The following is a 25,562-nucleotide window of genomic DNA, read 5'->3' as shown; positions in this document are numbered from 1 at the left end:
TGGATATTGCTGTACTTGTATCTTTTTTCCCCTATCTACTCAGCTACTGAAGAACAATAATTTATTAATATAATAATCTAACTGTAGTATATTAATAATCCTTGAAATTTTATAATACATGTACTTTAAAAATTTGCATGTATAATATCAAGAAAACATCAAGATTTGCTAAAAATTTCCCCATATCTTTCTTCATGAAAGTCTTGCACGTTCCTACTCAGAACAGGGGTGTTTCCTCCAGCCACTGTGTGCCTTGCAGAGTAACCGAGACTTGTAGTTGATGAGGGAAATGCTATTGTCATGTGTTAACATAAAAATAAAGATAGATTGATTGACTGATTGGTGCTATTCTTGCTCATTCTGCCTTTTGTGCATATTTTATTTGAGCAATAACATTGGAAATTCAAGCAATCTTCTTACACACAATGAGTGGTATTGTACAGTACACATTTGTCATCATAATTTGCATGGAAATTATTATTGGATATTTAGGAAATGAATTCATAGCACTGGTGAACTTTATGGACTGGATTAAGACAAGAAACATCTTTAAGTTGATCAAATAGTGCTTTGGCAATCTCCAGAACTGGTGTGCTCTGCACAGAACTCATGAGTGTACTAGTACTTGTACTTTACCCTAGTTGGTGCATGACTGTAGGCATGTTAAGAATGATGAATATTATCTGCATAGTAAACAATCATTTTAATCTTTGTCTGTCTACAAGCCTCAGCATCTTTTATTTTCTTAAAATAGCCAATTTTTATAATTCTATCTTCTTTACCTATAGTGGAGAGTTTAAAAAGTGATTTCAGAGATTCTGTTAGTGTCTCTGTTCTTCTTGTTTTTAAATATTACACTGGCAAGCAGACATGAAAATATTTGGAGTGATGCATATAAAAGAAACGTATCTTCCAATTCTAGAATGAGGAATTCTGGACAAACTTTTAAAACTCTTGCATTCATAAATCACTTGTTCACATTTATGCCATTTACTTTGTCAGTGACAAAGTTTCCCCTGCTCATTTTCTCCATGTGGAAGCACCTTAAGAAAATGTAGCACATCAGAAATGGATCCACTGATGCCAGCACTGCAGCTCATATAAAAATCTTGAAAATTGGATTTGCCACTCTCCTGCTTTACATTATTTCCTTTCTGTTTCTTATCATACAAATTGCAACTTTTGAATTACTCAGTGAGAAAATTGCCATCTTGCCTGACCAGATGAATGCAATTACCTTACCTGCTGGTCACCCTTTGTCGTGACTCTGGGAAACAGTAAGCTGAGACAGGCTTCTCTTTCAGTGTTAAGGTGGTTGAGGTGCAGAAATCCCATTTTACCCAGCTATTCCACTTCTAGGCATAATCCCAGAAAAACTGAAAACATCATACCACAGTGATATATGTGCACCTTTGTTTATAGCAAATCAAACTCACATGTATAAATACCAAATAGTCACCCTAGTGTAAAAAATGGTTAAGAGTACATAAGATTTTATGGTAATCATGATTCCCCATTACATTGTTTTGAAGACTTAGACTGTTTTCATTCATTAGTTGGAATGGTTTTATTCTGTTTTGTTTGGTTTTATTATGTGAGATGGTATGAACAGCTATTTTGAAGAAAACAAGACATTATGGCAGCCATTGTGATTTAATATCATCTTGCTTTGAAGTCCTTCTATGCTTTTGTTCTTCTGTTTCAATTGGTTCTATCATGTTATATCTTACTGGATTTTAATATGTGTGATAGCATAAACACATATTTATGGAAATAAGATAATATAGTAGCCATTGTTCATTTTCTGTTATTTGCTTCTGAATGCCTTGTAATATTTTCATTCTCTTGAATGGTTTTATACTATTTTGTTATGTTTGATACTATTGTATGTGAAGGTATGCTCAATTTTTCAGAGAAAGAGACATTATGGTAGCTACTGTTTGAAAGGGTTTTGGCTAAGACAGGACTCTGTAGCCAGAAAAGCCTCAACAGGAACCAGGAAGTTCCTATCTCCCCTGCCCCTAGGGATTTACCTGTGTCTATCCCCCACCCACCCTTAGGAATCTGCCCCTGGTGCCAAAAGTGTGCCAATGAGATACCTGTGCTACTCTAATGGCCCTAAGGCACTACCCTAAGCTTAGGCTACTTATATACCCCCCATCCCACGTGTCCGTCAGAGAGAAAGCCGGACTCCAGCGCTCAGGGGGTGTCGATTCTTGCTCTCTGTGTTCTCAGAATAAAGGCCTCTTTGGTTTTATACTTCTCATCTTTTGTAAATAATCCTACCACTGTTAATATTGGGTTGTCTTGTGGTGAAATGCTGTGTAGCTTATATTGTTTTGTTCCGATCTGCTTTGTTCAGTCCTCTTTTGTCTTAACTTCTTTAAAATAAAATTTAAAAAATTTTAAAAAGGGGGGTATCTATACTAAGTAGCCACTCAAAAGGTAAAGTTGTAACATTTATATATTTATATGTCAATAAATATTTGTATTGTAATAAATACTGTATTTATCATAGCTTTTTAGTGCTCATGATGAATCAGAATACTCTTTTATATGAAAAAGCTGAGGTTCTGGGATGTTAAAAAGACTAGCCAGGCATGGTGGCTCACACATGTAATCCCAGCACTCGGGAGGCTGAGGCAGGAGGATCATTCTGAGTTTGAGACCAGCCTGGGCTACAAAGTGAGCTCAAGGCCAGCCTGAACTGCATAGTAAGACCCCATTTCAAAAAGACAAAAAAAAAAAAAAAAAAAAAAAAAAAAAGGACATACTCTGCAGAGCATGACGATTCAAGTAGGGAGCTGGAACAATAACACCCACACATGGAAGCTCTCCCCCAAATTCAAAAAAGCCATGAACAGCAACAGGTTCCTCATAATCACATAAAATATGAAAAAATATGGAACTAGGTACATATATTAAATGTTCTGGGTACATATATTAAATATTTTATTTTTCTATGATATCTCATACCTGGTTAATGTACATAATAAAAGTAACAAATATTATATATTTCATTACTCAATTAGATGTCAGTTGTCTTACTAAACAATCACATATGATTTTAGTCTTAAGCTCATTGTCTAGTCTTTTGCACAGTGATTATTATATCATTTGTAAGTAAATATTGGTAATGATTCGTGTTGGTTATTTTTTTCTTGTTGCTGGGACAAAATATCCAACACCCAAAATGAAGGATGGAAAGGTTTATTTAGCTTACTGTTTGTGGAGGTTTCAGTCCATAGTCAGTTGATTCCAAAGCAAGGTGGCATAATACTGGGCAACACTTTGAGGCAGCAGCCAGAAAAAGCAGCCAGAGCAAAGGGTGGGGCATAAGCCTCTTTTTCTCACTCATATTTTATGTAAGCCACTATCAATCCCCCAAGACAGATGTAGCATTCACAAAATTTATGGCCTCCTTTTATACAGGATGAGGATATTTATAAAGTAAAGATCCTGCTGGCTCCCCCTGAGTCACTTAGTTAAACTTCTAAATTGCTCAATTTGACACAATGTATCAATCATAACAATCCACTCCTTGTCAACTTGGCAACCAAACACATTTTTTAAACAGGTTTTCAGATACAAGACATGCTTACTCTTAACCATCTTACAACTTGAACATTATAACACATGTTTGACTATCTTAAAGAACCAGTAGTAGATCTATCAACATTACATTACACTAGAACCATAACGTTTATTTTTTGGCATCCCCCAAAGTCTTGTGTACATTTGTTTATGTAAAAGGCATTTAATCCATCTGTAAGAATTATCAAAGTCCTAACAGTTTCAGCATTGCTGAAAAAGTCAAGTCACAAGTCTCTTTCAAGATATAAGGGAAACCTTAGCTACAAGCTTCTGTACAAATGAAAACTAAGTTAAACACTTTCAACATTCAATGTCACAAGAAAAACATTTCCACTCTAAAAATTACAAACAAGGGGATACAAAGTATTGGAACCAAAGCAAGTTCAAAATCCATCCGGCCAAACATTAAGTCCTGGAATTTCATGTACACTATTTGAAGCAACTTGTGACAAATTGTGAGCTCCAAAAGTCTTGTGTAGTTCCACTCTATGTCAGTTCTGGTGATTGTAGCTTCCACAACTTCTCTCTTAGGCCTGCTTTGCTCTCCATAGATGATCCATGTTCCTGGATTTTTCAAACTTCTGGGGTCTCCACTGCACCTTCGACTTGATCCTCATGTATTGCTATCTCACACTGCCTGGCCTCCCAGGCCTCTGATATTGAAGTGGAAATCTTTCTAACTTCAGACGTCTTGCATGTATATATGTACGTATGTATGTATCTAAAACCAGTGCCACATGGATGATGTGGAGGTCTGCGGCCAGCTGGGGCAGTAGCCAGGATCACTTCTCTCTTAGCTGTAGGAATGGAGTGCCTATATCACTGAACACTCTGAATCTACTCATGAGGAAAAATTTTTATGCTGTTCTCGTTCTGGAACATGGTTCGGCCACTGCCACCATTTTGGAACATGATGCTCTGTGGATTTTGCCTTGAATCAAAGTCTTTTAATTTTGTAGCTTTGAGGCTGTAAAATTCAAGATTTGCTGTTTTTTGTGATGTCTTCAGGTCAGCTTTTCATTTTCTTATTTCTCCTCAACAATCAAGATTTTCTCAGCTCTACCTTTGTAGTCCACAGCTTCATTTGAGCTTTCTTTCTGGACAAACTCAGTGTTTTAAATCATTATAATGGGCTCTTTGCTCCTCATTTGCAACACAAATCTAGCTAAGAGTCCCCCAAAATAGCCATTCCACATTTTAACATTTGACTGTCTTGAAATTTCTTTTGTCAGATTAGTCAGTCAATCACCCTTAATCTAAGTCTCAGACAAGTCTCCGGACATGAGCAAAATACAGACAAATGATCTGTCAAGCCATAACACACATTATCAGGAGCCCAACAGTCATGGCAGCTCTTTTTTTCAAGACTGGTCTTGAAATCTCCCAAACCTGGTCTTTACTGGTTTTCTGGTCTTCTGAGCTCTAACCAGAATCTCACATAGAGAATGGTTGAGCTGTTCCAGATCTATGTTGTAGAGAAATATCTCCAAATATTTCCCAACTCTTTCCACAAGCCATTCCCAAAGGCTCTTGAGTCACATAGTTAAGTATAGTCACAGCAAAAATCCCATTCTTGGTACCAAGTTTTATCTTGGTTACTTCATTCTCATTCGTTGAACAAAATAACACCTGAAATGAAGAAAGAAAAGGTTTAGTTAGCTCATTATTTATGGAGTTTTTCAGTCCATAATCAGCTGGCTCCAAAACAGGGTTACATGGCACTGGGACAAAACTAAGGCAACAGCCAGCAAAAGCAGCTGGAGCAAATAGAGTGGGGAAGCTTCTTTTTGTCTCTATATTGTATGTAGGCCAATCGTGCTTTCCAAGGCAGATATAGTGCTCACAAAATCTCTGTGCCTTTATCTTACCCAAGATGAGGATATTTATAATATAAGCACCCTGGATCACTCGTGAGTCCGTTAGGTAAACTTTTCAAATTGATACAATGTATCAACCATAGCACGATTTTTCACTTTTTACAGCATTTTTCAATTCTTTTTTGGTACGTAGCTATGTAAAAAAAATGACCTAAAAATTCCAAATGCTAATAATTTGTGGTGATAACTGACATCTTTGTAAGTGAAATATTTGCAACTATTTTGCCAAAAATCATAATAGACTCTCTAGTTTCCTATAAATAATTTTTAAAGTCATTTTCTGAGACAACCTTTCTCATCTTAGCTTTCCCAATAAAATTTGCATTAAGAAGTCTCAAATATATTTGCTTATTTGTGGAGATTATTATATATTTCCACCTTTTCTTACCAATTCAAATAATACATACTAATAGTCATTCATAAAATAATGATATGCCATATAGGCTTATGTGTTTAAAGACATGTCGTAATTCTCAAATTGTTATATTTTAAGAAATTTACAACCATCAGAGGCAAAGGAACATTCAGACTTCATTCACACTGCAATGACAGTAATATCCAAGTGGGAAGTAAGTAATTAGAGTCATATGAGAAGTCTTTTCATACACACCAGAAGAATCTAACATATATTTTCAAAGTCCTGAAAACTATAATTCTATAGTGCTGGTTAAAATATGTCCTCGGGATTCAATTATTTAATATAATTTCATATAAGGAATGGTGGTTATCATCTACATATCTACAACTATAAATACTACTAGTGATCTTCCTTCGGAAAAAACTGTTACACACACTAAATTGTTTGCTCTGAAAATCCAAATACTGAAGAAAGATCCACTGTGGCTAAAGTTGATGATAGAAACTTTAGTACATGATCAAAAGAGACAAGGGTAAGGCCCTAATTTGATAAGGCTCATAGCCTCGTGGGAAGACCATCTGTGCACAGTAACGGCTGTATGAACTACTGATCCTGTAAGAATGTGGCCTTCTGACAAGTCAGCAAGAAGGATTTCATATGAAACCCATGTTCCCTTGAACTCTCCAGGGCAATAAAGATGAAAATTTCTGTCACTAATCTATTGAAGTTATTTTTATGTGGCAGCTCAAACAGTAATTTGAAGGCTGATTCTAAGATAGTGACATCAAGCAAGCAATATATTAAACGTTGAAAAAAATGAGATATACCAATTTACAAGATGTAAAATACTTATATAATTTAAAGCTAGTTCTTAACAGTAACTCAATATAAACTTCAATTCCAAATTGGTCAATTTTATTCTACTAAAACTTAACTTTTATAAGGTTTGTTAGTAAAATGAAACTAACAAAACAAATGATTTTAAAATACAACAAGGTTTTTTAATTAAAAAGTGACAGTAATATAAATCAGGCAAGATTACAAAGAAAAGTGTTATTTATTGAAAAAAATATATTAAATAATAAAAATCCCACATAAACTCTTAAATAGGTCACATTGAATGTAACTTGGAGATCATCCTCTGTCCCTCAGTGTTTGGAGGACAATGATGCTTTGTATAAGTGAGTACTATTTCATATTTCATGTACTACAGAAGGGTATCATTGGTTGTTTTCTATTTTAGGCAACTACAAGTAGATTTGCTATAAATGAAAATGTATTAAATATTTTGTTATGTAATTAAATCATCATATATTTCCTTTGTCCTTAAATCAATAAAAATACATGATTTATCTCACCAGTATTGGGTGAAACGTTTTCTAGGCTACATATGCTGCATTTATTTAGACATACAACACTTACTGACATATGTGTGGATAAATAAAAATGACACCATCAGAAACAAATTGAAATACAGGATGTATCTATAATATAATAAAAAGTCCTTCTGAAAAAGAGAAAAACACCAAATTTAGACCCCTGTGAAGTCTCAAAATTTCACATTGTGAGATAATTGATTAATGTTTTTAAATGGCCAAGATATATAACATTATTCTTGACTCACTGGCAAAAAAATGTAACTCAGGAATTGAATTATTTAAAAGCACTTCTAAATAAAACACATTAGTACCATGTGCTACTTACACAGCCTCTTTAAGCAGCCATTTAATGAATCTACTCAGAAAACACTGTTATGGGCCAAGATGTTGGCATCATTTCCCCTGCTTGCTGAATTCTCAAGCCATAATTTCACCAATTTGATGAACATGACTTTAGGAAATTATTAAGATCAAAGGCACCCCAAGGGCACCCCAAGACAGTAAGACCAGTGTACTATGAGAAGAAGAGAACAGAGGAAACCCTGTTTTTCCAGAGAGCAGGGCCTGTCAGAAGGTGGTGTGCTCCCAAGGCACCAAGAAAGGTTTCATCAAACAGCGATCTTGCCAGCTTGTAATCGTGGACTTCTAGTCCCCAGAATTAAGACATCTGGTCTGTGATATTTCATTATGCTGAAATGATCATAGCATATATTACGAAAGTGAAAATATAAGAGGGAAAGAACAATGTCAAGCAATGAAAATGTTAAACTAAATCATCCCTAGGCACGACAAGTAACAAAGTAGATATTTCATGGTTTAAAGCAAACTTTTTCATTTTAAAATGAAAAAAAGAATAAAAATAATGAGGTAGAATTTCAAAACAAAATAATAGGAGTTTAACAATGATTAATTCATTGCATATATTTATCTTCAAAATAATTGTTCAGATTACAAGATATAGACATAAAATGATCAAACAAACAATAAAACAAATCATTCATTTAGATTAGTATTGACCATTATTTGAGATTAGTAGTAATTATTATTTAGTGATAATTAGAATGATATATAAATAATATGCTGAATAGTTAGCTGAGAAAAAGAATAATATAATTTCCATCAATCCAAGACAAAGCAGAAAATGAAAACTAAGGAAGAAAAGAGACTCTATCACAGACAATCAATAGTAAAGCATTCAAAATGTGTTTGAAGCTTTTGGAAATCACTAAATGAATTACATTTGTTATTAAAAGCAAAAATACTCATCTTTTAGATAACAACCTCTAAGTTTTTTGGAAATTAATAGTGGTTAATATATTGTTTATTATTTTCTTCTAAGTAGTTATAGAGATTATAAGATTTAGGCATGAAATAAATGATCAAACAATGAAAATACAAATTGTTCTTTTTGATGAACTAACAGAAATTAGTAGCATAGCAATCTATCGTGTATATATATACATACATATATACATTTGTGTAGATATACACATATATATAATCTTTTCCCTTTTCCCATCCCAGTTGTTCTTCCTTGTTGAAATTTTATGTAATAAATGCACTATTATGCAACACATTTTATGTAATACAATGTTATATATTTCATAAATTTGTAAACTATTTTCATTTCATGTATTACATCATAATATGATGTTGTAAATGAAAATATGTGCATAAAGACAAAAGAAAAAAGAATATAATTCATCAAGGCACCCACTGCTAAATGTTTTCCAATATTCGTTTTTCTTGTCTTGGTTAGAGGCTGAACAGTGTTGTCAGATGCATTTTGATGTCCAAGTTACTAATCCTGGGGCATATTTGGTAGTTGAAAAACAGGCAGGTTTTCAACTAGGAAATCAGTGTTTTTACATTTACTGAGCTTGAAAATGTCACCATTTGGGTTCTCAGTAGTCCAGGAAGAAGAATTCACCAGGCCACCACATGCGAGCAGTGAAAAACCATGCAAGTGAAGTACTGATTCAATGAATGACTAATTGTAAGAAATATGAAATTCTTTTCATATTTCTTGGGAATATAATATTCCTTAAGGAATATCCTAATTTCTTAAGGAATATAATAAAGTGTATTTTATGTTATGATATATATACAACAATAACCAGTGCACTGCCATATTTAGGCCTGGAAATGATCGACCAGTTTCAGCACAGAAAGAAACTGAAAGGTAGAAGAGGCTAATACCTTTTCCAAATCTTACCAATTAAAAAAAAAAAAAAAAACAGAAAAAGAAATTCAAGAACAAGAAACCTGATTAACAAGTTTGCATTCTTAACTTTCTAACCTACTATGATAGTTTCTCTCTTAAGTAGGGTCATGTTAAATCCTTCATCCAGTGGATGGTGCAATTGTCAGGTGAGGTATTAGAAATTTTTAAAAAGTAAGAATAAGATATTGGGAATAGAGGATTGCTGGCATTGGTTTGTCCAGGTAGAGAATGGATTTTCATATTATTTTCAATGGGATATTTTCTTAGCCTTGACTTGATGTGTATGTGTCTTGGTGTGTGTGTGTGTGTGTGTGTGTGTGTGTGTGTGTGTGTGTGTGTGCGCGCGCGCGCGCGTGCGCGTGTGTGTGTGTGAGACATTCAATGGGTTTTGTACTTTAAGGGGATAATGACTTTTCATATCTACTATTTCTATATTCTGTAGAATAATCTTTATTCCCTCTAAACAATCCTTTAACATGTCAGTTACCTGTTATAGTCAGTGATTCTAAGGTTACACATCTCTTCATACATTTCCATGTGATGTATACCTTAACTGACCACTAATTATTAAAAGATGTTGAAATATTATATACAGCATTTTTAACTGAATGAGTATATGTGGAAGAAAAATAATATTCCTATAAATGTTGTGTACTGGAAAATACTAAAGCATAATTAATACTAAAATGTACAGTCTTTTCACTAATGCCTGGATTAATAATGCCTAGAATTATTGGTCTATTTAACATTGAATGATGACAAAATCAGCAAAATTTCGTTAGAAATTACAAAGCATATTTGTATTTCTTGCAGAGAGTATGTTTATTAAAAATAAAAATTCAGTACAAAAGTAGTAAGTTTTTCAAATAGAGTAACTTTAACAAGCTTCTCAAAAACAGTATCAACATACTACTTTTAATTCAAAAGGTACAAAATGTGACATTTGAAATGGAGTTTTTAAAGTATCAACAAGGGTAGAACAAGAAGAGTAGAAAACTAAGGATACCTCCTGTGAAACCCTGGCTTAGAACCCCAGATTTGTAAACAAATAATCAATTAAAAAAAACCTAAATGCTATAACTAATAAAATACTTAACAAATTATGTTGAGGAACATAAAAAATTTGGATATCTTTATGCACACAATGGGTTTTTGTAAGTATCTTCATTTTCCTAAGATAGCAATTACATGCACAACTTTGAGCCTAAAACAATTACAGTAAATATCACAGTGAAGTGGCTGGGGCAAGCTGCGGCTGCCCCAGGCAGAGAACTACCCAGCATCTCCTGAGATCTGTGCCATGTTGGAACTTAGGATGCTGGGAAAAAGCAACTTGCTCGCCTTCCTGGTAAGCACGCGAGCTGAGAATCAAAGATCCCATTCCCCCCAACCCCTGTTAGGAATGGGAGCCAGAGCCAGAGATCTGAGCATCTTTTGGGAGGTTGATCATATTCAATATAGCAGATAGGGGGGATTTCTTTTTACCATCTCTTTGCAGGGAAATATTATTATTACTGTTTTGCTTTGTTCTCATTAATTGTATTGCTCTATTCCATATTCTGTTTGGGTAAGTTTCTATAATGTTCTGCATTTCATTTGATTTTGCAGACCTGATTGAAATAATAACTATTGTGAAGATAATGAAATATACTATGGTACCTATTGCTATTATCCCAGTAACCTGCTGTGAAGTTCTGTACCAATTTCACTGCACTGTCTCAATTGGCTTTGTTCTATCTTGTTCTGTTGTATTTTACTACTTTAAAAATAATAAAATTTTGTTTAAAAATCACAGTGGATTTATTATTAGTTTGAAAATTTCTGAATGTTTTAATGAAAAAAATGAACATTTAAATGTGATGAAGAATCAAGCACAAAGTCTTTATGAAAAACCTAAGTATTACAGACATGCCTGATAAATATTATGGGCTCAGAAGTCTGAGAAAAGTGGTTTTAAATCTCAATAAGTTCTTTAAAGTCCACTTTTGATGTTGGAAACTACAGGATAACAATTCCTATTTTACTTCTTGATTTGTGTTTTTTTTAATTTCAGAAACCAAATAAAGTGCACAACTGGTATGTTGGTGATATGTGTGAGTAACTATGATTATGGCTTTTAAACAATAAAAATATGGTAAAATGCTAGTTGTCAGCAACCAGTACTAAGATAAATTAGCTTTTGTAGGAGATTTTAGGAAAACTGTGAAGTTCTAGTAGGAACTAATAGGAAAGATTCTAAGGTCTAGTTCTTCTAAACATTTCTGTGTGAATCTAATGATTTTGTTAAATGAATCAGAATCATTCAGTACATTTCAAGATTACTAAAATCTATCTATTAATTTAGACTTCTTTTGCATGACCCATGCATTTAGTCTTAAAATTTACTAGCTGCCATTGAAACCTGATAAAATCAAATAATATGCAGAAATGACAAGGTAAAAATGTGCAAAACCATGAAAGAGAAAATGTTTTTATTTGCATATTAGAACATTAAAAATTCTATTTTGCTCCAATATCATCCATGACGGATAGTAGCTTACAAAAGTGTTATAAAGTGTATGAATAGGAGATGTTTCAAGCTATTTTAGAAAAAAATAGTATTTTCTACAAAGATTGAATTAAATTCAATATTTAACATACCATTGTGATCCTTTTCTGTCTGAAATTGATCATAAAATTTAAAAGAAAACAAGAGCTTTTGTGCATAACTGTAATTCAGTTGAAGGTGAATCTTTAGCTCAGGAAAATAAAAAAAATCAAAACCAAGAATACTAAGGTTGGCCGACCTCTCCTGAAGACTTGGTATATATATTTACTATTAGAACACCACTAATGCCAGAGTCTGGCTTTGAAAAGTTTTCCAGTATTTTACAACACTGGAAAACTGCATTGACTTTGTCAGGAAACAAAACATAATTCAGGTTATTGACTTCTCTGTATTCTGATAACCTCTATATTTGATATGCTCTGTAAAAGTTAACATAGCAATTTAACTATGACAAATCAAGGTTAATACGATGGGAAAAAAGACTTGTAGCCTGGACAACCACCAACCAGTTTAACACCTTGCTTGTTAGTAGTCTGAGCATATTGTGTTTTTTAAGTCAGCCTGTTTCTCCACCTTTTCCTTTCCTTTGCTTTTACTGTTGGGGATGATAAAGGTTTGTTGTTTTTATCTCCACAGTTATAAACATAGATCATGGCCATGAACTTGAGTTAAAAGTGTGGAAATGTGAAGTGAACACCAAATTGAGGGGCATCATAAACCTTTCAAGTGATCTGCCTATTCTTTATTATTTTCTTGATCTGCTTTCTCTCCATAATCTATCCCCTGTACAAATATCTCAGAAACATGATGCTCCATGGAAAGAATTCTAAGATCCTATCAAATTCCATATGAAAGATATGGTCTCTTTTCGTCTTGTGATATGCTATATATTCTAGAAACATTTCAAGTTGGAGTTCTAGTACCCTGAAAATTAGGACATTTCCAGACAATGAAATGTCCCCTTGCTTGGAACTGTACTATTTATTAAGCCATCATGTGTGCTGACTTGATGAAGCAAGAAGCTAAAACAGCCTGTTCTTTTCAGAGGAGATGATGGCTGAACAACCAGAAATCTTTGTGATTCTATAGATTAATTACAGAATGTCATGTGACTTTTAGCAGAAATTAAACTGGTGGAGGCTGTAATAATTTATACTTTCTACTCTTTTTTCCTATTGCATTTCTGCAATTTCTAAAGATAAAACCAGAGTATCTTATGCTTATTACATTTTAGTACGGAAAATATTAGGAAGACTGACAGTAACTTAGTTTGAATCATTTTCCATGCAGACAACCTAATTAATAGCTCATATGTCCATCAATTGATGGACAGATAAGGAGAATATGATATTTACAAACCAAAGAGTATGCTCATAAAGAATGATAGACTTGAATAATTTGTAGGAAAATAAGTACACCTTAAGACCATGATATTAAATGAAATGAATCAGACACACAAGTTTGAATATTTCATTTTTTCTCTTATATGATAAACCCAGAATAAAGAGCACAATAAAAGTCAGATAATACAAAGTAGGGAGATAGATCGTTCTCCTGGGGAAGGGGATTAAGACATGAAGAAAGCGAAGAAAGAGGAGAATAAAAGAGATTAAAAACGGAATTGGGATGTATTATATTCATGTATCAACTCCACACAAAGCATGTAAACATTATGCACTGCTAATGTGGACAACAAAGGAAGGGGATAATGGGATGAGGGTGGAGGAGGGAGTGAATACAAAGGGGATGATGAAAAGAGTTAAGATGTGTTGTGTACCTGCACCTCCCCACAAAGGTTGTAAACATTATGTACTACACACATGTGCTAGTAAATTAAAGTAATAAAAACTCCAAAGAACCAGCCTAATTATTCTAAATGTGGAAGGATAAATTCAGAAGAATGATGCCATTCATAGTCCCTATACAATCCATGATAGCTTCTGTTCAAAGCATTTATAATCTACACTTACAAAAATTATAAATAATACAGATTATCTAATTTATATTTAGAACTGATCTTTTAGGAAATTGTTTTATTATTATGCTTAGTACCACACATATCTACTCTAGTATGTTTAGATTTGCTCATTTGAGCCTACTACAATTTTGGATGGGAGGAAGAGTTAGTGTCAAGCATATATTAATAATATATCTTTGCAATTGATTTATTCTATCATTAATTCTTATTTCATATTAAAAGAGAATAATTATATTATATTATTAGTATAAATGATGCACAGAATAAAATTCGAGTCACAAATAATTACAGTCAATCTAATATATATGTAGTATAAGCAATACTGAAGAATATTAGATGTAACACAAACAGGTGAAATCTGGGGAAAAAAGAGCCATTCTACAATAGGAATAAAGAAAAGAGGAGTACAGTTATGACCTGATTTTCAATGTTGTAATAAGTTTCCATACGCGATTAGAAAAGTCACTTCTTCATGTTGCTGAAGTTAGGAAAACCTTCTTATATGTTGCGATTTATCTTTAAACATTTCAAATTTTTCTTAAGCCACATTTTGGCTCTGGATTTCCCAAGAATGTACTCCATCTGCTACTCGTACAACTTACCTTAACCTTAAGAACACAGACCTTTCTACCTCTAAGAAACTACTTAACACAAAAATAATATAAAATTATTGTACTTATTTCAAGGAAACTTACTTGTTCAATGAAAATGTCATATATAGAATAAAAAACAATAATTATAAGTAATTCATAATATATTGGTTTTATCATAATCTGGTATAAAGTGTGGACATGAGAGAAAATATGCTGATTTAATAATTGATAGCAAGTTTTTTCATAAGAAGGGTGCAAGTAATTTTGTAGTTGAAGGTATTAGCTGAAGCTATTATGAAATTTTAGCTATATTAAATGTTATAGTAAATCATTTCTGCATTTGATTTAGTTGTAGGTTACCATGTGTCATTTCTAGTGCAGTATATTCCCATCATTTTTTAATGTTTATTATTTTCAAGCACATAAAAGCTGATGAATAAACTGATGAAAATGATATAATTAATTAATTAATCAATCATATAAGGGCTGGTGAATAAATGAAAGCCAAAATCTTCAAATTGTTTGGATTTTCTAGTTATACTGTTTTCTAAATAGAACTATTTCTCAAAGCAATAATGACCATAGCACAAGTCTAAGAAAAAATATCTTGAATACAGTTCTAAGGAAACCATAATAGGAGTAGCAAATAGATAGAAATGGAGCACCAAAAATAGGTGGTAATTATCACAATACAGAGAGTATTAAAGAGAATAAAACTGTTTGTAAAAATGTATTTTCCTACTAACAATGATACATCATTACAATAATATAACCTAGTTTGCTATCTAACACAGCAAAGTGGTATTTGGTTTATAAAATTCAGTAGTCACCTTCATTTCTAAAATGTTATTTTAACCTAACATTTAAAAATATATTTCTAAATAAAACTTTTTATGTAAGCCACAGAGAAGTGAACAAGAAATAGTCATGGCATTCAGTGACTATCTTAGACCAAGGTGTGTAAACATGAGTAGATATCAGGGATTACCATCCTGCTATTCATTTAAGAAAGAAAGTTCAGTGTGGCATTGTGAAAGGCATGTGGAAATCCATCAGCATGGTGGTCATCATATGCCCACACTTGGCCTCAGGACTGTACTGGGAGACTCCAAAAGGAACCAAATCTTGTATTTTTTCAAGGAATTAAAAAAGATTGAAAATTATTTTCCCAGTTTTCTTTTTTCTTCTCTATCCCATTGATCAAAATACAACCAAATTAGAGCTAACATTTTTACTTTTATGCCTTTCATTCTCCAACTTCTGGTGACAAGTTACATAAGATTCCTAGCTCATAGCTAGAAGGTCCACTCAAGTTCACAATAAGCCAATAGAGTTGACCAAAGAAATAAGAAATAGTCAAGGATATGAGATCACATACACACAATTTTGTCCAATATCACGAAACATGTGTGCTACTCAGACGCATTTATGTTTCATGTTGTAGTATTTTATGATATTTAAAGAATTTGCCATTTCCTGATAATTGGCATCAATTAGGAAAATAACAATGATACAATGAATTAGCAAGATATTTTCTCTAAATGACAACTATCTGGTGATATGATCTAATGGTATTTCTCTGTGGTCCAGCAATTGCTTAGAATATGGGAAGTTCAAGGTTCAATTTCTTTCACCACTAAAACAAATCAGTAAATAAAACAAATTGGGAGCAGAAGAAATGATACGGTCCCAATATAAAACAGCGCAGTACAGTATTTTCTTAAAATCAAAAGTTGATTGTTTTGATTTTCCCTCAAAATGAATGCAGAGTTAAAAACACTTAGCAACTTAGTAGTCACAAAGTTGTGATGGTCTACTTACTAAATCTCCAGGAGAACATCTACCAGTGCAATGTAAAAATTCAAATTCATTATTGCTTCATTATAGTTTATTTTGGCAGGGTCTAGATGCTATAATTGAAGGAACACTATGATAAGCAAGTTCAATATTCTTTGCTGTTACTGTAACCTACTTTGTTCCCCCCAGAATGTGGTTATTTGTATTTATTCTCCCCTGAAAGAGTGTCATAGTTTTCTCCTTGATTTTGTTTATAATAATGTATCTTGTTTTATAGATCAGGAAGCAATGAATGTTAATGCTTCCAAATTTGTGTGTTTCCATTACATCTTCAGGCTTAGGTGCTAATTACAAACCCAGTAGATGTACTTTACAGTGCACATGAATCACGGTTCTAGGGAGCACCTGATTTTCAAAAACTCCCACTTTGTACTATACACAATGGCATCTCTTTAATTCTATAAGATTAGAGTCAGATAAAGGCCATTTCTCAAAAGTCCTATAGAATGTACATATGTTATCTCTCTTTGGGGAAATTATCTGCTAACTTGCTATAGGTCTTTTGAAAACGCATAAATAAAAAATCCTGAATACTTCTTCAATGTATCTTAAAAATCCTTTATTATGAAAAAGAATTCTCTCTGTCACTGGGCTTTGGGTCTCTGAATTGGCTCAGTGCCACCGCCTGGGTGATAATCTGTAACTATCCATTGAAAGGCATGACTTTCCAGTTGATTTGCCAGTAACTTATAATATTGATCATGCATGGAGCTGCTTCAGTTGCTACTTTAGAAACATATTCTATAAGGCTGTTACTTTCATCATGTCCTTTTATGGTCCATTTAAACTGACAGTTACCTATCAGCAGCATGGAGAAAACTTATATACTTTCCAGGGCACTGTCCTCTCCTATTTCACACCTCATTCATTGAGCATCCCTTTCTGCCTCCACTTGAACAGAAAGCTATCAGAAAGGACAATACCTCAGCCTTTTGGCCATTACCAGTAATGCTGTCCTTGCTGGTGATAAATAGTCTCCTTATGGAAACAGAAATTAAACATTCCACAGAGATGAATAAGACTGATTCTTCTCATCAGTCTGTCTATGTATGTATGTATGTATGTATGTATGTATGTGTGTATGTATGTATGTATCTATCTATCTATCTATCTATCTATCTATCTATCTTATCTTTCTATTCATCTATACAGTCAATATCCATCTGACCATCTGTCCATGCACACATATATTTACTATCATTTCTCTCAAATTAGAAAATGCACTTTGTTTTCAAATATAAAGGATACATTTAGAAGTATCACTACTGAAAAATGAGGTAGACAAAGGAATGCTCAATAATACTTCAGATTGAATATTTACTAAATTGATATGTAGTGGAGATTGAGGAAGAGCCCCAAAAGAAACGAACAGTGTAGCCTCAACAAGAATCTCAGTTCTGTCTCTCTGTAAAAGCCCATGATATTCCAGTACCAGCTCCCATTCCACACCGCCCCACCCCAGGGTTCTTTGCATTTCTCTCTTCTTCCTTCATCTCCTCTTCTCCAGTTGCAGGGAGTCACGCCAGGGAAACTTCCTGTCTTTACATAGAAGGTATGCTTTTCTTTTATTCTTAGAAATTGCAGTTTAAATTTGATCATGCTGTTCAATTATTGTTTTAGTATATCTCTCTACTAGTTATAGAACATTTGTAAGAATTTTCAGAATATATTGTAACCATTCTCTTTCTTCAGTATTGCTTACAGGGATCAAGAGTATGTCAAATATTCACACTGGAAAAATCCACCTATCTCTTTGACACCACTGGAGTTTATGGTACATGTTTTTATGATTTCTTGACTACTGTTTCTTGTATTCTTTTCGTTGGTTCCTTGCCTACTCTTAAGCTATTCAGTACCATGTCATGGTAGTTATGCTACTTCTTGACCAGACAGCGTATCATTCCGTATCTACCTTGGTGCCTGTAGTGAGAGTCATACAGTGGCTGTTTATGGGAGAAATAGAAAGAGATATATAATTCAACTGTCTTTGATGCTGCTAGAGGATGAAACTTAATGGGGTAAGAGAAAACATAAGATTGATTCTGTGTGATCGAACTCATTTTCCTTAGTGTTTTCATCATGGGAAATCAGATTTATGTTCATTTCTTTTACATGCACAGAAAACATATTCTCAGGGTTTGCTGGATATTTACAGTTAAAACTTTTAAATGTCAAATACAAGAATTATTAAAACTACATTTTAAAAAATATAAAACTCGACATGAACTAAACCCATAAGTCAGTTCAAAACCTGAATTATTTGAAAAGAAAGTGAATGAAAATAGAGTCTAGTAAATGCATGTGATCTGTAAAAGTAAAATCATAAATAAATATTTGCATCACTCAGAACTTGAAGAATACTGATCTTATAGATTATTAGACAACCCTGATTCTTGTTAGGAAAATCTTTGGATAATGTCTATATAGGGTCTCAAAAATAACTGTGATTTGTATGTTCTTAGAACTTAGGAAATCACATATTCCTGTCTATGTGTATTATAGTTTTGTAATATTACTTGCTCAGAATTAATGTTGTTAGACTGAAATATGCTGATAAAACAAAAATAGCAAAATGATCCAAGTAAATATTTCTTTGTTTTCATGTTAACACAGGAAACTACAATGTGTTCTTCATCATCAAAATACTCCAGGATATTATATGTGTGGGTCACGGAGTCCTAATGAAAGTCTGTCTTTGGCTAAGAAAGGGGAAGACTTTCATGAAGAAAACTATGAACTGAAAAATTACAAAATTTTGACATTTCCTTGCTTAACATGGTACTCATGGCAGAGAATATTTTCAAAGGGAGAACATTTTTGAAAAAAAGAATGTTTTAAAATTTTCAATAATTTTATATATATATGTATATGTGTGTATGTGTGTATATAAAATATTTTAAATGAATGCATTAACATATCAGCAGTCACATTGAAAATCAGGGCATTCTCTTATAGATCATGAATGTTGCTATGCAGACCATACTTATCATCACTATATACATGGAAATCATTATTGGTTATATAGGAAATGGATTTATAGCACTGGTGAACTTTCTGTTCTGGGTCAAGACAAAAAAGATCTCTTTATTTGATAAAATTGTCACTGCTTTGGCAAGCTGCAGAATTGTTCTGCTCTTTGTGATACTAATATTTCAGGTGATACACGTACATTTCTCAGATCTGTTGCTAAACATAACATCTGCAAGAATAACTACTATTATCTGGGTAACAGTCAATCATTTTAACTCCTGGTTCTCCACAATTCTTAGCATCTTTTATGTTCTCAAGATAGCCAATTTTTCTCACCCTCTTTTTCCTTATCTTAAATGGAGACTTACAAAAGTAGTGTCATGGACATTTCTTATTTCTTTACTCCTTTTGCTTTTAAATATTGTAGTTTTAAACGTATGTATTAATGTTTTCAATGATGGATCTATAAGAAATATATCTGACACTTCAAATTGGGGAAACATTAAAAATCTTTACAAACATCTTGTTTTTGCCAGCTCTATGTTCACATTCATACCTTTTACGATGTGCCTGGCAACATGTCTCCTGCTCGTCTTCTCCCTGTGGAAACATCTGAAAAGGATTCAGCACAATTTCAGAGGATCCAGAGATGTCAGCACTATAGCACATATAAAAGCCTTGCAAACTGGAGTTGCCTTCCTGCTGCTATATACTATGTTTTTATTCTCTGTTTTTGTGCAAGTTTTGAGCTTTGAATTGCTTGATGAAAACGTGATCATTTTATGGGACCAGGCTACTACAACTGCTTTTCTTTTAGGCCATTCATTTGTCCTGATCCTAGGAAACAATAAATTGAAACAGACCTCTGTTTTGGTTTGGAGATGGCTAAAGTGTAGGTTGAAAGATACAGAACCAAAGAATTCCAAACACATTTTGGGAATATCTTGCATGTTTTAGAGATTTTATGCAGATTAAGATTTCAATATAGACGTTGTGTCAAACATTTTAGATTAGAAATAATGAAATAAGACTGCTAAAAATCAAATATTTTACAATCGTAACTCTTAATGTAAATCTCAGTGTAACAATGCTAATGTTTTGCCAAGAATATCTTTGACTTTGGTTTTGAGATAAATAACATTTTACATCATTTAGGGAAAAATCTTTTCTACTTGCTGTTATCTCCCTGCAAGAAATATTTTACTTAAATCTTTGTTAAACTACCATATTTTGTATATTTCTACAATTTTCAACACAGATATAAATTCATGTACCCATGGCCTTCCTAAAGATGACAGCAGATTAGGGTTAACCCTAACCAAACAAATTTCAATATTTCTTCTCTTTTAGGCCAAAAATCTAATTCTAATCCCAATTGCTGCAAATATTTATCTGTTCTTTCTCCCTACTGATTTGCCTTTTTCAGAAAGTTACTTGTCAAGGATTGCACAGGATGTAGATGTTTACTCACCTTCATATTGCTAAGATTCACACATGCTGTTGCTTCTAATGGCTGAATACTATTTTATGGATAAATGCAAAACACAGTCTGTTTTTCATTCACTGAAGAATAGATACTTATGTAGTTTTCAATGTTTGGTAATTATGAATAAAATCACAGTAAGCAAATATTCAAAAAGTATTTAGTCTGTTGTTACTTACAATTTCAATCATGTAAGAAATCTTATGAAAAGCATGTGCCACAGTTCAACTGATTCATATTTTAAAGTGTGGAACAAATAAATGTAATCCTCAATTCTTGGTTAAAAGTGTTTTCTAGTGATTGACATATTATTTAACAATATTTACTAGATGTCCCTCATAAATGGAAGATGTTACTAATGAATCTGCATTAGAAAAACTTGAGTTTTTGATTTCCACATTCTGTATGTTAAAGCTCTAATCCCTAGTACAACTGTACTTGGAAAAATAACCTTTATAGATGTCATCAAGGTTAAAGCTAAATGAAGATTAGGAGAATAATCTTAATCCAATAATTGGTTTGATAATTGGTTCTTCTGTCTTTGAGAAGTGGAGTTTATACACAGAGAGGAAGCCGTATAGCTCACCGAGGACAGGGCCTATGAGAAGGTGGCTGCCTACATGCCAGCAAGAGAGGCTTTGACTGAATTTAACACTGAAGTCATTTGATCTTGGATTTAAAATCTCCAGAATTCTAAAGTTATAAATTTCTGTTGTTTTAGGACTCAGGGTGTGGGATTTTATTTTGGAAGCTCAGCACACTGCACAAATGAAATAAATTGTAATGTGAATGAACAAAGTGATGGAGAAGAGGGGTGGGTTGAGGGAGATGTTGGGGGACATGGAGGTCTAGAGAGAAAGCAACAGTAAGCAAATGATACTGTAAATAGCGTGAGAAAGCCAGCAGTGGGAGTGCAGAGGAAACAAGTTGATATGTTACCTGAACAAATAATTTAAGATTCCACACAAAGCAATCTGCACCTTCTAAATAGTTCAACTTATTTGACATAAATTATTCTTTAATAACATATATAACATAAATTATAATTTTGACTAATAGAATTTTAAAACAATTTAAGTCCTTAATTTGGAATTAAATAAGGCAATGATTACATCTGAAATGATTCACATATGTTTCATATAAAAGAAATAAAATGTAGAAAACTGTTAAAGACTTTTTAAAAAAGTATAACAGCAATTCCATCAGTCCAAACAAAGCAGACCAGAAGAGATGATAGATAGATAGATAGATAGATAGATAGATGATAGATAGATAGATGATAGATAGATAGATAGATAGATAGATAGATAGATAGATAGATATAGAGATACACTTGTAATCATGAATGGGAAATTCAAATGAGTCCAAAATTCTCCCAAATCCATAAATGAATTATGTCAGGCATTTGCTGGTAGAAAAACTCAAATTTTAGGTTAGCACACAATTTTTGTGTGTTCATATATGTAACTTTACTTAAACAGTGATACCTCAGTTCACAATGCTTTTGTTTGCAAATAATTTGGTTATCAAACAGAAGCATTTGGCAAAAATTTGCTCCTACAGAGAGAAGAGCATGACCATGGCCATCTTTCCCATATGAACATGAATATAGCCATCTTTTCCAGAATTGCGGAATGAATTAAGTTGGTGAACTGAGGTAGCACTGCATTCTATATAAAAGAGTCATATAATCATCCATTTATAAATGTCTGAGATTTTTAAATTTATATTTGCATACATTTAAAATTGTCAAGCTTAACGGAAATAAATTGTAATATGAATGAACAAAGATGTAAGGTTGAAGATTGTCAAAGATTTCCTAGTTACTTTCCAATACTGTCTTCTTTTCTTGATGAACGACAGAGCCCTAATGTCACCATGTGTACCTTAGCTTCCAAATTACTGAATGTTAAATACTTCCATTAGATAAGATGCATATACACTTCCATGTAATTAAATGACTAAGATTTTATTCATTTATTTAGTTTTGCAAGTTAATGCTGAATTACCAATTGACATAAGCTGGTGAAATAAGGTTAATAATAGATGACATAATTGCACCAAACTGAAATGTGTCAATATATAAGCACAGATACTTAAAATATAAAATGAAAGAGAAATAAGCCTTAGCCATAATTAGATCCATGAAGTTGTTAAAAATGTATTAGCAAAATAAACCTACCAATCTTTTAAGATGGACAAAATATTTAATCCATATGCTGTAAAATTTTAAATATTTTCCAAGTCAATAGATCAAGCATAATTGATAAATATAATTAAATATAAAAGACAATGTGAATGACACACCTAAAATTTTTAACCTAATTGGTAAATACAGACTACCTTGTCAAAAGCAAATTCATAATCATGGTAACATTTACATTTGCATAAATGGACCACTAAGAGCCAAGAAATATCAGTAATGGTAAATAATAGCTATTGTAAAGGATATATTCTATTGTTACCAAAATTAAATACTTTTTTAATGAAACAACATCATAATGATAATTTCCTATAAGTTTTGAAATTAAATTGAACTCTAATTTCAATCACAGAGAAGAGAAAACATGACACCACATTAAATGAAAAATGAAAAGTTATCCTAATTTGATGTTGAAAAATTTCAATCCAGCATGCAAAATTCACATTTTTGAATGCATTTAATAAAAAATTTAAGAGAAGAACAGATAGAATATTGAAAGAGAGAACTCAGTGGCCAATTTATCTTATAAAAATACAAAAAGAAAAGGATAGAAAAATATTTACTTATTTTGTAGTACAGAGATCACTATTATCACTGTCATGCATATCATCACATTTAATCCCCAAAGCAACAATACCACTTTTGGTACATGAGGAAAGAGATGCTAATAGAGACAAAGAAGAAGGCCCATATTTTTCAGAGAAGAAAATAGAAAACATGACAATGTTAACACAAGCAACATGATACCCAGACTTACATTCATTAATTAATTTGTAATTTACTTATATAATCATAGTCTGATCTGTGGTGATTGAGATATCTAAATTTGTGGATACTTAATTGCATTGTCATTGTGTTTGCAAGTTAATGATATGCATGCTCTTGTCAATTTTAAATTATCTCTACATATGTATAATATATAATATGATATAAAATAAATGCTGCGGAAGTACATACTTTGTAGTATTGTTTTGAGAACTGTGACACAAAAGGAGTCTGTACCCTCTACCCAGGAACAAAATAATTGTTTTTAAGGATTTTCAATGTAAAACTGCTTAAGTCTACAGATATAGGAAAAAAAGAAAATTTTTGTAATAAAAAAGAATAAGTACATAGAAACTAAATGTAGGAAAGGATACAACCAAAGAATTCTATGCATTAATCGATAAAGAGAGGAAAGTATAATTAGTATTAGAAATACTATAATTGTCCTCAGTAAGACAAGGATAATGAAAGAATATAGCCATTTAAAGGAAAAGTTCAAAATTTGGACAGATTAGACATCCGAATATTGGACAGGTCTGTAGTATGGGCAAATGCTCACAACCAGATTCCTGAGGTTCATGGGGGAAGAAAGAACTTCAAAGCCAGCAAATTTTCCCTAGAGTTTTACACAGAGCACTTCCTATAAGACATCTATCTGTGATCAGCTTCATACTCAGCCAAGATATGGACTTACGAAGTGGATTTTCAGCAATATCTGATGGTTCAGCTTGATGACCTATGGGTGTTATCTTCAATGTGATCTTTTTGTTAGTCTCATCTTAGTTGGGAAGTGATTATTGTTGGCACTTCATCTTAGCTTAACATGTGATTGTTATTCTTATTTTTGATATTTCTTTATTCTGTAGTGTCATCTTTCTATCTTCTAATCAATCCCTCACTATTTTAACTTTTGTTAAAGTCGATAATTATTCTTGTTAAGTGTTTTCTGGTCTAATATTTGTGCAGTTTGTCTTCAGACTGAACTTTTATCACCATGAGATATTTAAATATCATTTAATCATACTTTTCTAAAGAAATGTGTATGGAAAGGCTGAGGATTTAGCAATTACAATAGTCCAACAGAAAGTATACACTACATAAATATATGAATATTATGTTTATGGAAAAGTGCAGGCTATTTTATGGTAGTGTTAGCATTAAGAAAATGTTTGCATTAATTATTTGAAATTAGAGAGATAAAACTTATAAGACTGGGAGGAGAAGCAAAGATGGTGGATAGATAACAAGTGATAACAGAGGCTCCCTGAGAAAATCAATTTAGAATTCAACATAATACAGAATGGGGAGCCCCAAACAGAGGGGGATGAATTCTCTCATCCCGAGAAGAAATTAAGGGGACTTGCCAAACATCCGAGGTCCCGTCATGACTTGCCAAGGTCCCACCACAACTTGATGAGGTCCCACCATGACTTGTCGAGCCGTCCGAGGTCACACCACTTTGATGCATTGGAAGCAGAGTTACAATGAGTTTGGGGGTCGGCGAGCTGAATGGAGAGTTGAATTGGCAGGGTGCCTACATTGACCTGTGGTGAGTGATGGGAATAGTCCCCCATAAATAGGGGGACTCTGGTGGATGACATTCTAGGACCAGGCAGGACTACAAGTACAAGGGGCAGCAGTAATTTCAGTCAATTGTTCCCTTCCTGAACGGGATTGGTGGAGCTAGGCATGGGTCACGTGACCTGGCTGAGACACAATAGGTTATCCAAAAT

The 25,562-nt window shown here is 32.9% G+C and overlaps 1 protein-coding gene and 1 pseudogene across 1 annotated transcript; both read left to right on the top strand.

Annotated features, from left to right (window-relative positions):
* The first annotated feature begins 425 nt into the window (after positions 1-425).
* On the top strand, positions 426-7,843 carry LOC100727774 (taste receptor type 2 member 14-like; annotated as a pseudogene).
* Positions 7,844-19,366: 11,523 nt separating this feature from the next.
* Positions 19,367-20,335, top strand: LOC134473573 (taste receptor type 2 member 140-like). The gene has a single exon (XM_063238288.1). The coding sequence runs from the start codon at positions 19,367-19,369 to the stop codon at positions 20,333-20,335; it is 969 nt and encodes a 322-aa protein (XP_063094358.1).
* Positions 20,336-25,562: the final 5,227 nt, after the last annotated feature.

This window comes from Cavia porcellus, unplaced genomic scaffold, assembly GCF_034190915.1.
Source record: "Cavia porcellus strain 051 isolate PalLab524CR breed Dunkin Hartley unplaced genomic scaffold, mCavPor4.1 scaffold_27, whole genome shotgun sequence".
In the NCBI taxonomy this organism is placed as follows: Eukaryota; Metazoa; Chordata; class Mammalia; order Rodentia; family Caviidae; genus Cavia; species Cavia porcellus.
This window is presented reverse-complemented; position numbering and strand designations above follow the sequence as displayed.